General features: G+C 31.7%; 4 protein-coding genes across 7 annotated transcripts in view; 3 read left to right on the plus strand and 1 right to left on the minus strand.

The window, feature by feature from the left end:
* LOC111702939 (uncharacterized) overlaps positions 1 to 19,229 on the minus strand; it is a 26,158-nt gene continuing 6,929 nt past the window's right edge. Inside the window, exons 2-9 of one of the 3 annotated variants that reach the window (XM_023474755.1) lie at positions 11,181 to 11,242; positions 6,290 to 6,392; positions 4,949 to 5,033; positions 4,115 to 4,210; positions 2,022 to 2,147; positions 1,249 to 1,331; positions 330 to 427; positions 1 to 230 (exon numbers count right to left, since the gene is read on the minus strand). In XM_023474755.1, the coding sequence (XP_023330523.1) occupies positions 168 to 230; positions 330 to 427; positions 1,249 to 1,331; positions 2,022 to 2,147; positions 4,115 to 4,210; positions 4,949 to 5,033; positions 6,290 to 6,383 (645 nt within the window). In that variant the 5' untranslated portion in view covers positions 6,384 to 6,392; positions 11,181 to 11,242 and the 3' untranslated portion in view covers positions 1 to 167. Of the gene's footprint in view, positions 231 to 329; positions 428 to 1,248; positions 1,332 to 2,021; positions 2,148 to 4,114; positions 4,211 to 4,948; positions 5,034 to 6,289; positions 6,393 to 6,528; positions 6,781 to 11,180; positions 11,266 to 19,229 lie in introns of those variants that run through there. The other 2 variants (XM_023474756.1, XM_023474753.1) reach the window with 2 other exon arrangements.
* LOC111702940 (uncharacterized) lies at positions 1,038 to 14,844 on the plus strand. Of its 2 annotated transcripts, none has more exons than XM_023474758.1 (5): positions 1,038 to 1,089; positions 11,578 to 11,885; positions 11,976 to 12,056; positions 12,646 to 12,732; positions 13,882 to 14,844. In XM_023474758.1, exons 2-5 carry the CDS (start codon positions 11,592 to 11,594, stop codon positions 13,915 to 13,917), a joined length of 498 nt encoding a protein of 165 aa, XP_023330526.1. In that variant the 5' UTR covers positions 1,038 to 1,089; positions 11,578 to 11,591; the 3' UTR covers positions 13,918 to 14,844. The 2 variants fall into 2 exon arrangements, with proteins under 2 accessions (XP_023330526.1, XP_023330525.1); XM_023474757.1 differs by lacking the exon at positions 1,038 to 1,089 and adding an exon at positions 11,233 to 11,400.
* On the plus strand, positions 8,979 to 10,915 carry LOC111702937 (uncharacterized). The gene is made up of 3 exons (XM_023474751.1): positions 8,979 to 10,176; positions 10,305 to 10,666; positions 10,757 to 10,915. The coding sequence occupies exons 1-3, from the start codon at positions 9,115 to 9,117 to the stop codon at positions 10,857 to 10,859; spliced, it is 1,527 nt and encodes a 508-aa protein (XP_023330519.1). The 5' UTR covers positions 8,979 to 9,114; the 3' UTR covers positions 10,860 to 10,915.
* The window catches only part of LOC111702935 (potassium voltage-gated channel subfamily H member 8), a gene marked incomplete at its 3' end in the record, with an annotated part of 27,974 nt that continues 24,192 nt past the window's right edge, over positions 15,448 to 19,229 (plus strand). Inside the window, 1 exon segment of the mRNA XM_023474750.1 lies at positions 15,448 to 15,864.

Below are 19,229 nucleotides of genomic sequence, written 5' to 3' on the forward strand. Positions count from 1 at the left end.
TTGAACCATCGTACATTGAGAACCAGACAACTCTGGAACAGAAAGACACCTTTTAGACTCAAGTTATGACTTTAAAGAGTCAAATAAACATAAACGATCAGATATACAGATTATCTGTAATTTGATCTACATAGAAAAACTTATCAAATATTTGTTTCTTATGAATATTAGAAATATTCTTGTCTGCTGCTCAATCTCACAACATTATCTTCAAGAGGAAGAGATCTCTCCTAAAATAATTTATTTTTGAGGATTTTTTAAAATTTTCATCCTCTTAAAATTTACTTTAATATTTTTTACATATTTGTTTTGGCAAATATAATTCCAACCTTAGAAATTTTCTGTCTGTGCATCTCCCAAGGCCAGTCTGTTCCGTCATCGTCCTGTATACAGTCTCCAAACACACCCTCACCCTCACACATAAATTCTAAAATATAAATCTACAATTACCCAACTACTCCCCTCACCCTCACACATAAATTCTAAAATATAAATCTACAATTACCCAACTACTCCCCTCACCCTCAGACATAAATTCTAAAATATAAACCTACAGTTACCCAATCACTCTAACGCACATATCCTAAAATATTAGTCTACAATTTTCCCCCCTCACCCTCATACATAAATTCTAAAATATAAATCTTCAATTACTCCACTCTCCTTTTTATCCTCTGTTATACCTTTTCTGATAAAAACCTCGCAAAATTTATTTATTATCCTCAAATATTTTTAGATATTTTTTAAAGTAAGCGTCTGACTAGACATGGTAGTTGAGCTGAAAATGCAGTATTTCTAAGTATGGTTGAACCTATAAAGTCTATATTATCTTAGTACAGTTATTTAGATAGATGTGTCCAATCTGAATAGTCAGGAACTGACCCTTTGATCAAGAGCGTAAAGATAAGCGGATAGACGAGCGTGCGCAGCACAGGGAGGCTCAGAGCACAAAAGAAGGACTCACTCCTATTCTTTATCCCAGTGAGGTCTGACGCGTGGCTAATCATAAATCAAATACAAAGTTTCTTCATTTCAGATAAAATGGGAGTATTTCTATAGAGTGATCCACAAAAGAACAGGATCAAACATGTAAAGAAATTTTTTAGAAATCATTTGAGATCTATCAGACGTTTGTATGGTTTAAAATTATTTGGTAAGAGTGAACATTCAATCATTATAATCCTCCTGGATTGTCCAACTCAACTACCATGTCTAGCCAGACACTCCCTTTAATTAAGATTAGCAAACCTATCCACGAAGCAGGATGCCTGTGTCCAGCTCTCAACCAGAGATCATATAGTTCCAATCCCTTCATTTTATCCAGTAGGAACCTAATATACAGTGATATAGATCCAATTCCTTCATCTTATCCAGTAGGAACCTAATATACAGTGATATAAATCCAATTAAGGTTTACAACGAACGAAAACTTTCGCAAAATAATCCAAAATTTCGAATTTTCTTTCGTATTTTGTATCTTTTTCGTACAATTTCGCATTTTTTTTCGCGAAAATAAATTTTGAGAAAGGAAGCGAAAACAATGCGGAATTTCATAAAAAAAATATTCGACACTTTTGCAAAAAATTTCGAGACTACTTTCGAATTTAATTTTTGACTTATACCAAGCTTTCAAACAACATGGATACACATAAACATGGAAGCAAAACGAAGCTGTCAATTAACCGCTTCTCTTTATTTACTAGTAAACTTGTTATTTGAAAAATCTTGTTAGAAATCAAAACTTGTATAGAAAAGTCATCTTCATTATATTGATATAAACGCCGACCACTGTATCTCATTGAAACCAAATATTCGATGCACTTTGAGGATAGTGTTTTGGTTCATTTAAAACAAGAAATGAACTGTCGTAGACCTCAGATATTTCAAACTATGAATTCTGTTAGATCAAATAGTCTAAAAATGAATTATAAAAGGTTTACATATAATAAGGTTGCAAAAATACACATAGGGATTATATGTTCCTTTGCATTGATCCTGAAAATTGTTGATAAATGAGAAACCTGCAGTGTGAAGAAACCCTATCTGTCCAATCCTTCTCTGATTGAGCAGGTTTTCCTTGCTTCCAGGTTTCCAGGATAGGTAAACTCAATCTATATTCTCCGTTCCATTCTATCAACTCAACACTCCTATAGGATAGAAATATAGATTCTATATATTTATATACAGTGAGAACGAGAAAATTCTGGTATATGAAGACGATATTAAAGTAATAATTCAGAGTATTTAATGTTCTTACAAAGCAAAAAATTTCACTACAGTGAATATTTTTTCAAATTATAAGTTTACAATTAATCAAATAGAATCTGTTTTAATATACACTACACAGCATCTCTTGACTTCTTTGTTTATGTGTATCCATTCTGTTTGACAGCTTGAAATAAAAATTTAAATCGGAATTTGTCTTTATTGTATTGATATAATCACCTACCACTGTAGTAACTTTTTTCATCTCACTTATTCAGTGAAATGTGTCTGTTTGCACTGTTGAATTGCTAGCCATGTATCTCATATTCAGTGAAATGTGTCTGTTTGAATTGCTAGCCATGTATTTCACTTATTCAGTGAAATGTGTCTGTCAGCAGCTAGCCATGTATTTCACTTATTCAGTGAAATGTGTCTGTTTGCACTGTTGTATTGCTAGCCATGTATCTCATATTCAGTGAAATGTGTCTGTTAGCACTGTTGAATTGCTAGCCATATATTTCACTTATTCAGTGAAATGTGTCTGTCAGCACTGTTGAATTGCTAGCAATGTATCTCACTTTTTCAGTGAAATGTGTCTGTTTGCACTGTTGAATAGCTAGCCATGTATCTCATATTCTTTAAACTATTTTAAGCCATAACATGAGTCTGAAAGGCGTCTTTATTTTCCAGAGTTCAAACGCGACAGTTTAAACTGTTGTATTTAAAAAAAAATTTCGACATTTTAACATGTTTCTGAAGAAATAAATATTAGACTCGACTTATAAAGAGAAATCACAATTGAAAATAATATTTTTTTTCAGACACAAAAAATAATAATCTTTTATCCTTGATCAGATAAAGAATTGTACACTTTGTGCATAAGACATGCCGCTCTATAATGTGAATCAGACATGCCGCTCTAAAATGTAAATCAGACATGCCGCTCTAAAATGTGAATCAGACATGCCGCTCTATAATTTGAATCAGACATACCGCTCTAAAATGTGAACCAGACATGCCGCTCTAAAATGTGAATCAGACATGCCGCTCTATAATATGAATCAGACATGCCGCTCTAAAATGTGAATCAGACATGCCGCTCTAAGCACTGTTGAATTGCTAGCCATGTATCTCATATTCAGTGAAATGTGTCTGTTAGCACTGTTGAATTGCTAGCCATGTATTTCACTTATTCAGTGAAATGTGTCTGTCAGCACTGTTGAATTGCTAGCCATGTATCTCATATTCAGTGAAATGTATCTGTTCGCACTGTTGTATTGCTAGCCATGTGTTTCACTTATTTAGTGAAATGTGTCTGTCAGCACTGTTGAATTGCTAGCAATGTATCTCACTTTTACAGTGAAATGTGTCTGTTTGCACTGTTGAATTGCTAGCCATGTATCTCATATTCTTTAAACTATTTTAAGCCATAACATGAGTCTGAAAGGCGTCTTTATTTTCCAGAGTTCAAACGCGACAGTTTAAACTGTTGTATTTAAAAAAAAATTTCGACATTTTAACATGTTTCTGAAGAAATAAATATTAGACTCGACTTATAAAGAGAAATCACAATTGAAAATAATATTTTTTTTCAGACACAAAAAATAATAATCTTTTATCCTTGATCAGATAAAGAATTGTACACTTTGTGAATCAGACATGCCGCTCTAAAATGTGAATAAGACATGCCGCTCTAAAATGTGAATCAGACATACCGTTCTAAAATATGAATCAGACATGCCGCTCTATAATGTGAATCAGACATGCCGTTCTAAAATGAAAGTGTATTAAAAATCTCGTCTCTCTAGTCCATACAAAGTCCTTAGAGTGTGGAATTTGACTCCATTGGACGGTTCCAAAATTAAAATCAAATCTTGAAAAAATTTCCGAATTTAAAAGTGAGTATAACCTGTATGTTTGTGTTGAACATATATCCTCTGCAATAGCTGCAACCTCATCCTCACCAAGCTCATCATCCTCACCATCCAACCTGTCATCCGCTGATCTAAAAATTACAAATTCAAATTTAAAGGATTGTTAAGTGTAGTTTACAATAACCCTTCATTGAAAGATAGAAATGCCCGATTTACAACCGTACCCTTGAAACCTTAATCTGATAAAAAAATCTGTGAATTTCTTCATTGTTTCTTAAACGCAAGAAATGCGCAAGACAATTTTGCAGAGAAATCACGTCCACAAATGTCAAAAAACTGTTTAAATAAACAAATTATGGATATCTAATTCATACCGGATCAGACAAAGCTTTTAAAGATACCGTTGTAAATCAGGCATTGTCATCTTTACATGGAGAGTCACTTGAAATTACGCTTACAGTCCCTTTAAGAAAATTATTTTCAATCCTTATCTCGACCCGACCTAGCCAAACATAATTATTTCGAATGCACTTTATTGTCTGAAGATGTTAAAAGTAAACCCTATTAAGGGAGTAGAGAATATTAAAGGGACTGTAAGCGTAATTAAAAGTGACCCTCCATGCAAAGATGTCAATGCCCGATTCAAAATGGTATTCTTAAACATTTTGTCTCGGCAAGAATGCAGCAAGGAGACAATACTGAGTAGAAGGAAATATGAATATTTGACCTACCTAAGAGACAATACTGAGTAGAAGGAAATATGAATATCTGACCTACCTAAGAGACAATACTGAGAAGAAGGAAATATGAATATCTGACCTACCTAAGAGACAATACTGAGTAGAAGAAAATATGAATATCTGACCTACCTAAGGTTAGAATCTATCATTAGACCAATAAATCTACAAGCATCACATCTAGGATGACTGACTATAGGACGGGGTATCTTGTAACCTGAATAAATACAAGGGAATTATTTTTTTTAAATATTAGATTTTTTATGTTTAAAAGTTATCTTTTGATATCTTTTGCACAAATGAGCCGAAGAAAATGAAAAATCGCCTCATGCGTACTCTTTTCTTGCTTTTTTTAATCAATCTCATTGGTTTAAATGTAATTTTCCAGAAGTTTGTATGGATTCTATCCTAACCTAGGTTTGTATGTATCCTAACCTAGGTTTGCATGTATCCTAACCTAGGTTTGTATGTATCCTAACCTAGGTTTGTTTGTATCCTAACATAGGTTTGTATGTATCCTAACCTAGGTTTGTATCTATCCTATTCTAGGTTTGTATGTATCCTAACCTAGGCTTGTATGTTTCCTAATTTAGGTTTGTATATATCCTAACCTAGGTTTGTATGTATCCTAAACTAGGTTTGTATGTATCCTAACCTAGATTTGTATGTATCCTAACCTAGGTTTGTATGTATATTAATCTAGGTTTGTATGTATCCTAACCTAGGTTTGTATGTATCCTAAACTAGGTTTGTATGTATCCTAACCTAGGTTTGTATGTATCCTAGTCTAGGTTTGCATGTTTCCTAACCTAGGTTTGTATGCATCCTAACCTAGGTTTGTAAGTATCCTAACCTAGGTTTGTATGTATCCTAACCTAGGTTTGTATTTATTTTCTCCTAGGTTTGGATGTATTGCTATAGCCTTAGTAGAAGTAAATATTTCCATTTATGATTGCGCCGATTGAAGGATTCATAACTCAAATTGGATAATGAGACAGATAGAAGGATAGATGTTACCGCCATACTATTTATATTGGTTCAGAATAGACAACAAACACATAATTGAACCTGATTGGATCAGGCGCTAATGGACTTGGCATACAGGAGTGACGCATCCTAACCTAGGTTTGTATTTATCTTAACTTAGGTTTGCATGTATCCTAACCTTGGTTTGTATGTATCCTAACCTAGGTTTGTATTTATCTTAACCTAGTTTGTATGTATCCTAACATTGGTTTGTATGTATCCTAACCCAGGTTTATATGTATCCTAACCTAGGTTTATGTGTATCCTAACCTAGGTTTGTATGTATCCTAACCTAGGTTTGTATGTATCCTAACCTAGGTTTGTATATATCACACCCTAGGTTTATATGAATCCTATCCTAGGTTTATGCGTATCCTAACCTAGGTTTATATGTATCCTAACTAGGTTTTTTAGTATCCTAACATTTTAGATTTGAGGTATTCTAACCTGGATTTGTAGGTATATCCAACCCTGAAGAAAATATCCATGTTTCACAAAGTTTAAGAAGTATGAGACAACCAAAACAGAATAGCAGTCTCATCCCTCCAACCTTTAAATAATTATTTTAAAATATTCATCGGACGATGTGAAAATGATTTTATTACTGCATTTATGAATTCGAGCAGTTAAACACGAATCTTTTTTTTCAAGCTCCGCGCAAAACTTGATTTTAAAGTTTTTATTACCTCTAAAGACGACATATCCCACACTATATTTTAATTTTCACTTTAAAGATTTTACTGTTAGTTGAACCAGGTTTGAATTAGCACTAAGATCAATGTTCTCAGGGTCTAACCATCAGTTGTAAAAGAAAGAGATAATCAAGTTTAAGATCAAAGCACTCAGCTCTCTCACACAAAATAATAATATTTTGAGCCGAAACTTTCCCCCCCCCCATACCCTTCTCTTATTGGACCCTTGCCAGCACCCCAGACACTGTGATTTAAAGCTTTAATATCTTGACTTACGTGTTCACGGTATCTCAAAGCTTTCTATCCCCAAAGAAGAATGAATAGCTTGACTCGAAGTACATATAACGTAGAAGGGTCAGGTGTACATTGTACAATGTATATACATATATTGTATTACAGAATGTCTAATTCAACATGGGAATTGAATGACAACTTTGAGATCGTATTTGTTTGGAACCAGAATATATTTTTGTATATAAGTGTTAAGTGTTAATCTCTGAGTGTGCGTTTGTATATTTGTAAGTCCGATCATAACCCCTTCACGAATTTTCCTCAAATTTTGATCTGGGGAATTTGGTTTAACCACGGTAATGTTCTTAGCTTGGCCGGTTTAAAAGATTTAAGTTGAAAAGCTGTGTTCCAGAGCCAGTTGAATCATGTATGCCTGCATGAAGTATGTTATGCAAACGGTAATAGGGTGTTAATTTTTCGACAAAACCGTAAGATATGTTGTATTACGTGTGTCTGGAATATTTCTGCATGTCGAAAATACAGTGAAATAGATGTATTTTTGGTTTACACGTTTTTTTTTAGCTTTACATAATACAATCGTATAGCAAATGAAACAAAAACAAACATATTATATACTCTGGCAGACGAAACATTCTACGGATTACATACAGTCGTCGTCGTATTTATCTAAACAACGAAGGCGACTTTTTTATTAACATTTTTTATTTCTAGCAAGATTTCAAACTACATGAATGCACAATTGCACAAAGACATGGAAGCAAATTGAAGCTGTCAATTAACAGCTTCCATTTAAAAAAAGCTGGTTAGAAACAAAACTGAAATACAAAAGTCGTCTTTATTGTTTTGATATAAACATCGACCACTGTATTAACTTGTAGATATCACCATATTTAATCAAAAATAATTTACAAAGACCATCTCAAAGTCGTCCCTTAATTTCCATGTTTATTGGGACACCCTGTAAAATGGAGTGGAAAAGAAAGAATGAAAGCAGTTTGGGACGGGAAGGATTAAAGGAGAGAATTGATTGTGGAGAAGGAAGGAAGTAGGGGGAGGGGTGGGAGGCGGTTGGGGGACTAAAAGGGGAGAAATTTAAAAGAAAACGACAGAAAGTATTAAAGGATTAACGTTGGGCGAAGAGAGACCTAGAGGAAATTAAAGTAGGATGGATCTTAGATAGTAAGCAAAAAATTGAAGGGTAGAAAAAAGGACCAGAAAGAAAAGAAAACCAGGAAAGCAGTATTAAAGGATTAAAGAAGTAAAGAATTGAAGGATTAAAGGATTATCGGAGTAAAGAATCACAGGTTTAAAAAGAATAAACGGATTGAAGTATACAGAATTAAAAGAACTAAGCACATAAAGAATTGAAGAAAAAATCTAAAATTTTAAAATGGCAGGGAGAGAAAAAATAGAGTACAACGTACGAGTAGGACGTACAAAATGAAAAAATGGACGGAAATAATGCTGAGAGAAGAGAGAAAACATGAGAAATTAAGATGAATTGATTTTGGAATAGAATCGATATTTGATTAGAACACATACGGAACCAAGGTACTGATGCAAGGAAAGTTATTTCAGAGGTGTACACATTTTTTGTACTCCAATGTACTGTCTTTGGGCGGAAAAGTAAACACAAGACGGATGTCACAGCCTGGCTTGGAATCAATTTTTACAAAAATAATCTATGAAATATTCTGGTCATAGGAAACTATTATGTGAATTATCAAAATTAAATGCTTTTAACCTCCTCGGATACTAGACGAACACTGATGCTCCTATTCTTGTTTACAAATTCCGCCCAGAGGGAACTGGTTTTAATATGTACGCAGAGTAAACGCGCCCGCAATAAACTTTCTATGCATTAGTTCCTTGTACGGAACAAACTCAATTAATACACACATAGAATATATATCTTTGCAATCCAATGTCGTTTTAATCCTTTGATATTTTAAAACGAATTTATTAGTTTGAAATATCTAAGGTCTACGACATTGGGTTGCAAAAATATAGGGATTAAGAAATTAGATTTTAAAAGTTCACACAAATGTAAGGGAAAAAGTATTTAGATAAATATATCATCATGTTTTATGCATAATTCAATCTAATCCTGTATTTTAGGAATGCAAAATATGTTTAAGAAAAGTAAATTAATTAAAATAAACAGACATCTTTATTTCCTTGAATTTGTAGAAAGTAAAATATCTAAAATCTCTGCTTGATTGTTTAGAAAGCACTTCTTGTGTCTGCAGTGTGATCAGTTAACCTCCATCCTAGCTCTTATAAGACTTTAAACAATTTCGAAACAAAAATCAAAGAAAAAAGATAAGCATGGAAGACGGTCCCGATTTTGTTGCAGACGTTTCTCTAAGTGGTTTAAAACAAAATTCTGTTGATATTTCTAACTTAGAAAAAGAAAACCCTAATAAATCAGTAAGCATGGAGCTATTGAACGATATGAAACCCTACTGCTACGAAAAAAAAGTGTGGAGGAATTTTGAAAATTTTGCTGCAGAACTAATTAAAGTTTCAGTTGAAGAAGCTTTAAGAAATTTACCACCAAGGATTCTGATCACCGAATCAAATTCCATTTATCAACGATCTGGACAAGAACATAAATATCAAGAAAGTTCATTTTACGAAGATCCCGAGGAACACATTAAAAACTCAGATAATGATGATAAAAGAGTTTCTGAAATCTACAATGAGAATGACTCTCATTACGAATCTTTATCTTTGCCAATAACTTCAGAAACACAAAACCATTTCAGGATTGATCAAATTTCTGGTAAAGATTTAAAACTTTTACCAGAATCGAATGAAAAGATAATTGACACAGCTCTTGAGACTAAAACGAACGAATTAACAGTTAAAGAAGAAAACAAGGAATTACTGATTAAAGATATTCAAGATGAATGCAATGCTATTAGACAAATTATTGACCAAAGAACAGAAAACTATAAGAATTCAGAAAATATTGAAGAAGATAGCTTTTTAGATTTTTCAAATCATGTAGAATGTCTTCGTCAGATTACTAATAGCACGCTTGACCTAACCAAAGACGAAGATGATTTGAAATCCGACCTTAAAATAAACCAGAATCTAACACCAAAGATGAAAAAGAAACAACTGGTGAAAAGTCCCCTGACAAAACGTAAGGAGATAAAGAAGTTGTTCCAGAACCACAGGGAATGTGAAAACTCAGATATTCTGGAAGAAATTTTTAAACCTGTAACCATTTTCAATCAGGAAGAAATAGTTCAAACTTCAATAACTTATCAACCTTATCAGAAAAAACAAGACGAAGATTCAAATCAAGAAACAAAAAATGTTTCAGAATTGCCTAGGTGTCATAATGGGGGCTGCTGTCTACATGATACCAATTTTAACAAAGTAAGTGGAACATTTATATGTAAAAATCATTTATCAAGGAAAACTATATATCGGAAAGGTTTTTGAAAATGCGGGAAACACGAAACAGAAAATTCCCAACCCAGTTTTAACATTTGCTTTAATCTTAGAAGACCCTCATCATGAGATTCCCGTGGATGCTAACTTCAACTCTTCTTATCATCTCTACACTAGGATTAATCGGTGTTCATGCTGGTTCTAAATGTTCTCTCGAGGCAAAGTGTTCTTTTGACGAGACAAATGTTGGAATATTTATTGCGGACACCAAAGAAATGGCAAATAATATTGCTGATGGAGATCAAGCTCAGAAGGTTCAGTCTGGATTAAAAGAAGTACAGAACTTGATTGATCAACTTTATGAGAACCTAAACAGCATCGGCAAAATGGATATTTATGATGTAGGACTAGAATTCAACAAATCATGGTTCGAAGAAACAAAATCCCGAATTAATGTTCTTATTGATTCAATCAAGTAAGTAACGTAATAGAATTGGATTATTTTCAAAAATATTTTTACTTATCAAATGCTTTTCTCTTTATTAACTTTGAAACCTTTTTTCAGGAATTTTGATTACTCTGGGCAATGGACAAGTACACAAAAATCCGTGACCTTAGCCATACAAACCCTCACAAAGAAGATAAAAGAGCTAGTTCCTGAAAACTAAAACCAATTTCTACTATAAAATAATATAATATATCTAAATAAATTATGAAATGGATATCACCTATCTTTTATTTTGTGAAAACCGTAAAGGTTTAATACAACAAATATTTTTTTTTAAGGGAAAAACGTTTTTCTAAAACAATATATAACGGTTTAAAATATAACAATGACCTTTTCCAAATTTATCTGACGAAACTTCATTCACCAGGTTTTTATTTAGAATTTTATACTTTTAAAAGAATGAATGAGAGAAAGTGTGGTTTTGTCTGATTTTGTTCGGTGAGTGTGTGTGTGTGTGTGTATGATGTGAGAGGGAAAGTACCTTTCCCTTGAGAGTGCGCAGGACTGAAGCAAACCATTTCCCTTCTCATCTTCTTATCATACCTTCAACAGATTGGATAGATATTCATCAATTAATACTATATCCGGTTCAGTTTATAAACATTCAAGAGCTTGTGATGGTTTTAACTGGAGATGAAGTGAGTTTTGAATGAACACCTGAAGGATTAGTTCATAGTTCTAGTTTAGATTGATTGCAACAGGTGACATAAAACCATATGTTTAATATCAAATATTAATCCATATACTGGCATATTACTTTTCTTGTATTGTTGAAGTTGTAAGACAATACGATTGTACTAAACTTTTTCATCAAAAACTGTGAAAAAGTTTGTAAGTTGAAAATATCAAAATCTCATCTTGAATATTCAAACTTTTAGATTAAAAGTAAGACATGAAGACGATGACGAGAATACCGTTTGAGAATATTGTTTCTACAATAAAAAAGATTGCTACAACTACAAGTTCAATAATCAACACCACGCTAACAACATTCTCAACAACAACGTCTTCTACATTTCCAACAACAACAACGTTAAGAACGACAACAAGAGCTATAACAACGACAACTACAACAACAACAACAACAACAATGGCGACAACAACTGTAGCCCCACTTCCAGAGTCTCATTTCTTCCTTTTTATCGGAGTTTTCATTCTCATCTGTATACTTCTGGTTGGATTAGGGGTAGGTTCATTTTATAATCTTACACTTTTAATGAGAAAGAAGTCTATGGGGGGGAATCGAAAACTATTGTAATTCAATATTTAACTTTAGGCTGTTGGATTAGCTATGAAGACAAGATGGGATAGATATCAGCTGCATATGATGCCCTTGTATCAGTTTGATCCTGATCAGGTTTATATCTTTATAATATATTTGCTTGGGAACCCAGCTTTGCCAGGCGTGCTCCAATAAAAGTCAACCATCTCAACTTAGAAGTTTTTACCATGGTTCCGGCCCCGTTCAAATTTTGAGTCAAATCAGTCTGGGGCTTTATAGGAGTTATGCTCGGACATACAAATATAAACCAGAGCTTACCACTTTATAAATAATCATTAACAGTCTGATATTTAATGTCATTTTTCTTTAAATTTATTTCGAAATGTTGCCGAGAAGTTTTTAATCAATAATTCTGATTTATTTATTAAATGGGCCTTGAACATTTTTAGACATTTATCAGTTAAAGGATTTATTCGTTCAGTGGTGGGTTTCCAAACAATTGAAAATTGAAATTAAAAGCATCATCTTAAATTCCGACCGTGCGACCATAAAAGGAAAACATAGAAGGCAATTATTCAATATTTTTACTAATACTTTAAATAAGAAAAAAGCCTACTTTCTTTTACGTAACTTTCTATACAATCTGTTGTTAAACCTGCCAGCAGGGGGTTTGGGTTCCTTCTTCTCAGTAGTCTTCTAAACTAAGATTATCATATATAAACAGGATGATCTTGAAGCTGAACTACTGGAGTCCCCGGACCGAGGCAGATCAGGACCAAACAGGACCAGGAGGGACTTCGGGACCTGTCAGGTATACACTTGTATATACATATTTGAGACCTGTTATGTATACACACTTGTATACACATATTCGGGACCTGTCATGTATACTTGTATATACATATTTGAGACCTGTTATGTATACACACTTGTATACACATATTCGGGACCTGTCATGTATACTTGTATATACATATTTGAGACCTGTTATGTATACACATATTCGGGACCTGTCATGTATACTTGTATACACATATTCGGGACCTGCCATGTATTCACAGATATTGGAATCAACAAAGGACTGTATAGTTATATAATCGGCATTCCCTCTTTCCTAATTAAAAATAACCTATAACCATTAAATAGTGAAAATTAGGTCTGCTTTTTTTACAACCAAATTGTCAGGAGTATTAATATCACCCGGTGAGAAGCATTTTATTTGAAATCATACGTGTGTTGGTCTTTGAGACAACAATCTTTTAACTTACGGATTTTGTTTATTCCATACTTTTTCATTTAAAATGCATATGCCGACAAAAAACAAAGGCTGACAAATATGTTTATAGAATATTGGCAGAACCTTTTAATCCACGTGATATCCTAATATTTTTTATTTATTTTTAAACCATGACCGTAGACACTGATTACTCATATCAAACTCTAATTTTCTAATAATCTCCATCTTTGCAATCTAAATCGTCAATCTTTGATGTTTATAACTTTGACAATTTGATCCTGCAGATTTTATCTTAATGTCTATGAAGACATTAATTAAGTTGCAAAACTGCGAGGGTTACATGTTGGAGTTCGAGGTAAATAATCAGTTCCAATATCTGAATATCCATATTATCTTTTATGATTGAAAAGGGAAAACAATATTTTGGAAACCCTCTCAGTGAATAATAGAATAAAAATAATCCTGTCATAATGACAGGATTATTTTTCAATAATAATATAATTCAAGATACCAGAGAAACATTTATCAGAATAACACATATAATTTAATATCGAGTATTATTATTGTACAGAGAAGCTTATGTCGGAATCTTCTTCTATGTACAACTTAACATTAACATCTAGATATATATTTACACTACATAATAAACTTGTTACATTATTGTTTGAATGAATTGTGTGTACCCAGATTAATGCAGTATTACTAAATCTAAAAATATTTCAGAAAGCAGCAGTTCCACCTCAACTAGATCTTCTCTAAACTCAGAAGTTCCATCTCAACTAGATCTTCTCTAAACTCAGTAGTTCCATCTCAACTAGATCTTCTCTAAACCCAGTAGTTCCACCTCAACTAGATCTTCTCTAAACTCAGAAGTTCCATCTCAACTAGATCTTTTCTAAACTCAGTAGTTCCATCTCAGCTAGATCTTCACTAAACCCAGTAGTTTCACCTCAACTAGATCTTCTCTAAACCCAGTAGTTCCATCTCAAATAGATCTTCTCGATAAACCCAGTAGTTTCACCTTAACTAGATCTTCTCTAAACCCATCAGTTCCACCTCAACTAGATCTTCTCTAAACCTAGTAGTTCCATCTCAACTAGATCTTCTCTAAACCCAGTAGTTCCATCTCAACTAAATCTTCTCTGATCCCTGTAGTTCCACCTCAACTAGATCTTCTCTAAACCCAGTAGTTCCATTTCAATTAGATCTTCTCTGAACCGGCCTTGTTAAAGTCTAGTTTAAAGTAATTTTTTAAACGATAATACGGCTGAAATGAACTAAAGTTCTTGATTAAGTCCGATTATTAATATCGAAACTTTCATGGATTTGATCTAAATTGATAAACATGAAAAAAACATTATTATCAAACGATAAAAATCTTGATGTGATAAAACAGTATTTGTCCCTGTTAAGTGAGTGAGATATTTATTGTTATACAAAGCTTATCCTGTTACAGGGTGTCCGAATATTCAGCAGAATAGTTTATTTGGACATCCTGTAGATTATTCTATCTGATTATATAATCATTGTAAATATGTTTTGTAAATGCTTATTCAATATATCATATTTATATTTCATCTGATTAAATATTTTATTTAGTCCATATTTCAACTTATGCTATTGATGGAGCAATTATTTTCTCTCCGTAATTCAAATAAATCTATAAATATAATATTATATTGTGTACCAATGTTTGTTTACTTCAGTGAATGTATGTTTCAGAATTTAAAACAATTCAATTTAAATTCTTTGTGACCCAGACTCATTTATGACACGCAATATTGTGTAGAATTCTAAAACTAAATTTTCCAAAAAAAAGAGACTTCACTCTTGCTCCAGACAATTGTTTTAATATTTATTTCATAAAGTGTCTCCCTCTGTTTGGCATCTTTTTTATTTTTGGTTAAAAAATATTTAAGATATTTTGCTTTTAGAAAGTTGGGTAAAAATCTGTAAAGTTTTATTTTCCATTGGTTTGCTGTTATGAAGTTATGAAAAATGTTGGCAACAAACCTACACAAAAAAATCTTTTAGTGAAACCTTTTTCAAGTAAAATTATATTTTAACCTCCAAAATTGAATAAAACTGAAATTTTAGTTATTTTCTAACTCTTAAAAAGTTCTTTTTAATTTTCTCATTAAAAAACTTTTAGTTTGTTGTACGTTTTGAATTACGATACACTATAGAACCCGAAATTATTTCATAAATTTTATGTTGTAAAAAAGGATAAATGAAAACAATTATTTAAAATATTTCGATTGAGCAAATTTGATCTTTCTAATTAAAAAATTGTTGTGTGTTTTTCTTTTCATGTTTTGCAAAATAACCATTAATTTGACTGTAAAAATTCTTTGCAGTTTTAGGAACATAGATTTACTAATATATTTTTTATAATTAAGGGGATTGAACGGAATTTATGTTTTAATTTAATTTTATTTGATTATTTTAAATCAACTTTCATGCACATACACTTTCTCCTACCCCCAACTTACGATATTAATATTTATTATTTATACAAACAATACGCGGTAATTGATCATTATAGGCACATTCCCTTTAAGAAGGTTAGAGTTTAACCAGTATTTATTATTTATATTAATATCCTATAGTTCTAGTTCTAGTTCAACTTCCAGTAGTTAAACATATACACACATTAACGCGTTATAGATAGATTATTTTTCCATGGATTCATACTGCTGAATCAAGGTTAATACAAAATTTTGTAAAAAATCTTCCTTTTTGGCATTCTATTTTTTTTTGTTTGTATAGATCAACATTAATATATATATAATTTGCTTGTTTGTTTTATATTTTATTTTTTTTGTATATTGTACAAGAGTAGATGGATAGATCCACAATAAATAGTTGAAATAGAATAAATGAAATAGAATGAATGAATGAATGAATGAAATAGAATCCTAAAAATGGTTCCATTTACTCTCAGACAAATTAGAACCAATGGAAATTTAAACCCTTGTTGGATTTAACTAAAAATCCGAGGGCGTAGCACAAGGGTTTATTATTAAATCCCTCAATCCCTCTGCAATGAAAGCATATCTACAAAAACCAGTCTTTTATAAAGAGATGAATATTTCTAGAAAATTTTTGTTGAATTATGATCTGAAAAAAAAACAGATAACATAAATTGACTGAGGTTGGTTTTAATCTCAATTCAACAATTTTTTGGAGATCGAAAAATTAAAAATAATTGTAACTAAATAAATGAAATCGTATTCCTTTTAGATTTCACTTAGATTTCACTTAGTCAAGGTTTTACAAGTTACGAGACTGTACTAGTTAATTCCTATTTTCTATATATTCAAACACCTGAACTATCTTGCTGTAAATGATTTAAGTTTTTGCCACAAACTTAAATGTTCTAATCCCTATACCTTTGCAACACGATGTAATATAACCTTTGGTATTTTAAACCATGCATTTTGTCAGATTCAATAATCTAATTTTGAAATATTAAAGGTTTAAACCATCAGGTTGCAATTATTTTCTAAACCTATTATCTTTACATCCTGTTTTTGGAAACCTTTTATATTTTAAACTTTGACTATTTGATCAAAGATCAGATACATCAGTTTGTATAAATATATTGGCAGTGCTTAGATCCATATTATTTGATGCGGATCCGCACTGGAATAAAAATGGATCTGGATTCGGATCCAGGTCATGAACATTTCTTAAGATTTACTCTTTTTTTAACAGAAAAAAATGTTCAAATTAATTTTCTTTTTTTCGTATTTTTATGCTAAAAATTAGTTATTATTCAGAGATTATAAAATATTTGATAATCTCTCTTTTTTTCAACAGTTCAGATTTGGATATTGAAAGCAAAAGATTTTTGTTTGCAGTTTTTGGTTGATATTTTGACCCAGGGTTCCGGATCCATGGATCCGCATGTTGCTGCGGATTCGGATCCAGAAGGCCAAAATGTTACGGATTCATCGGATCCGGATCCTAAGCACTGGATATCAGTATTATTTCATGGGAAATTCATGAAATTATCTTGGTGTAGCAATATTAAGTGTAGTTGAGAAGACGTTTACAGGGGGGGATATTAGGGTTCAAGCCCCTCAGGATCAGTAAAATCTAAGGTTTCTAGGGGATTTTCAGGTAGTTCAGGTTGTTCAAATAAAGCACCACCGTATGCTTTAGTATTAACTTAAGTCCTAAGACCCAAATGTTTGATAATTTAGTTCATTCGTAACTTGAAATAAAACTTTTTAAAGAACATGATAGCAGAATTCTCAGTTCTTGGGGCTTACAATTAATCAAAACATGAATGCTTTCTCCCCCCTCTCTGTTACCAGCCTAATATATACAAATATATGTATATAGAAATATATAAACGATACTTGGATATTAATAATTCAAAATAGAATATTTATGTCGAATTAAACATATCAAGATAGCAAAGGTCTGGTATTAATGATACAGGATAGCAAGGGTCTTGTACTAATGATAAAGGATATCTTAGGTCTAGTGTTAATAATAAAGTTTATGCTAAGGTCTACTATCAATAATAAAGGATTGCTTAGGTCTAGTATCAATAATAAAGGATAGCTATTAGCTATGGTCTAGTATTATAATAATAATAATGAATAGCTAAGGTCTATGATTAATGATAAAGTAGAGTTAATGTCTAGTATTTATAATAAAGAATAGCTAATGTCTTGTATTTATGATGAAGAATAGCTGAGGTCTAGTATTGATAATAAAGGATAGCTAAGGTCTATTATAAATGATAAAGAATATCTAAGGTCTAGTATTGATAATAAAGGATAGCTAAGGTCTAGTATTAATAATAAAGGAAAGCTAAGGTCTAGAATTAATAATAAAGGATATCTAAGGTCTAGTATTAATGATAAAGGATGGCTAAGGTTCAGTATTAATAATAAAGGATAGCTATAAGGTCTAGTATTAATAATAAAGGATATCTAAGGTCTAGTATTAACGATAAAGGATGGCTAAGGTCTAGTAATAATGATAAAGAATATCTAAGGCCTAGTATTAATAATAAAGGATATCTAAGGTCTAGTATTTATAATAAAGAATATCTAAGTTCTAGTATTAATATTAAAGGATAGCTAAGGTCTAGTATTACTAATAAAGGATAGCTAAGGTTTAGTATAAATGATAAAGAATATCTAAGGTCTAGTATTAATATTAAAGGATAGCTATAAGGTCTAGTATTAATGATAAAGGATGGCTAAGGTCTAGAATTAATGATGAAGGATAGCTAAGGTCTAGTATTAATAATAAAGGGTAGCTAAGGTCTTGTATTAATGATAAAGGATAGCTAAGGTCTAGTATTAATGATAATGGATAGCTAAGGTCTATTATTAATAATAAAGGATAACTAAGGTCTAGTATTAATAATAAAGGATGGCTAAGGTCTAGTTTTAATTATAAAGGATAGCTAAGGTCTAGTATTAATGATGAAGGATAGCTAAGGTCTTGTATTAATAATAAAGGATAGCTAAGGTTTACTAATAATGATGAAGGATAGCTAAGGTCTAGTAGTAATAATAAAGGAAAGCTAAGGTCTAGTATTAATGACGAAGGATAGCTAAGGTCTAGTATTAATAATAAAGGATAGCTAAGATCTAGTATTAATTATAAAGGATAGCTAAGGTCTAGTATTAATGATAAAGGACAGTTAAGGTCTAGTATTAATAATAAAGGATAGCTAATGTCTAGTATTAATAATAAAGTATAGCTAAGGTCTAGTATTAATGATGAAGGATAGCTAAGGTCTAGTATTAATTATAAAGGATAGCTAAGGTCTATTATTAATGATAAAGGATATCTAAGGTCTAGTATTAATTATAAAGGATAGCTAAGGTCTAGTATTAATGATGAAGGATAGCTAAGGTTTAGTATTAATAATAAAGGATAGCTAAGGTCTACTATTAATGATAAAGGATAGCTAAGGTTTAGTATTAATGATACAGGAAAGCTAAGGTCTAGTATTAATGATAAAGGATACCTAAGGTCTAGTATTAATGATAAAGGATACCTAAGGGGTAGTATTAATGATATAGGATTTTTTTTCCTTT

This window comes from Eurytemora carolleeae, unplaced genomic scaffold, assembly GCF_000591075.1.
Source record: "Eurytemora carolleeae unplaced genomic scaffold, Eaff_2.0 scaffold486, whole genome shotgun sequence".
In the NCBI taxonomy this organism is placed as follows: Eukaryota; Metazoa; Arthropoda; class Copepoda; order Calanoida; family Temoridae; genus Eurytemora; species Eurytemora carolleeae.

Bases quoted from the DNA above. Each gene is read 5' to 3' on its own strand.
- LOC111702937 (XM_023474751.1), top strand. From the start codon at position 9,115: ATGGAAGACGGTCCCGATTTTGTTGCAGACGTTTCTCTAAGTGGTTTA. The intron at 10,177-10,304 runs GTAAGTGGAACA...CTTTAATCTTAG, and splicing joins ATGATACCAATTTTAACAAA to AAGACCCTCATCATGAGATT. The intron at 10,667-10,756 runs GTAAGTAACGTA...ACCTTTTTTCAG, and splicing joins GTTCTTATTGATTCAATCAA to GAATTTTGATTACTCTGGGC.
- LOC111702940 (XM_023474758.1), top strand. From the start codon at position 11,592: ATGAAGACGATGACGAGAATACCGTTTGAGAATATTGTTTCTACAATA. The intron at 11,886-11,975 runs GTAGGTTCATTT...ATTTAACTTTAG, and splicing joins TACTTCTGGTTGGATTAGGG to GCTGTTGGATTAGCTATGAA. The intron at 12,057-12,645 runs GTTTATATCTTT...ATATATAAACAG, and splicing joins ATCAGTTTGATCCTGATCAG to GATGATCTTGAAGCTGAACT.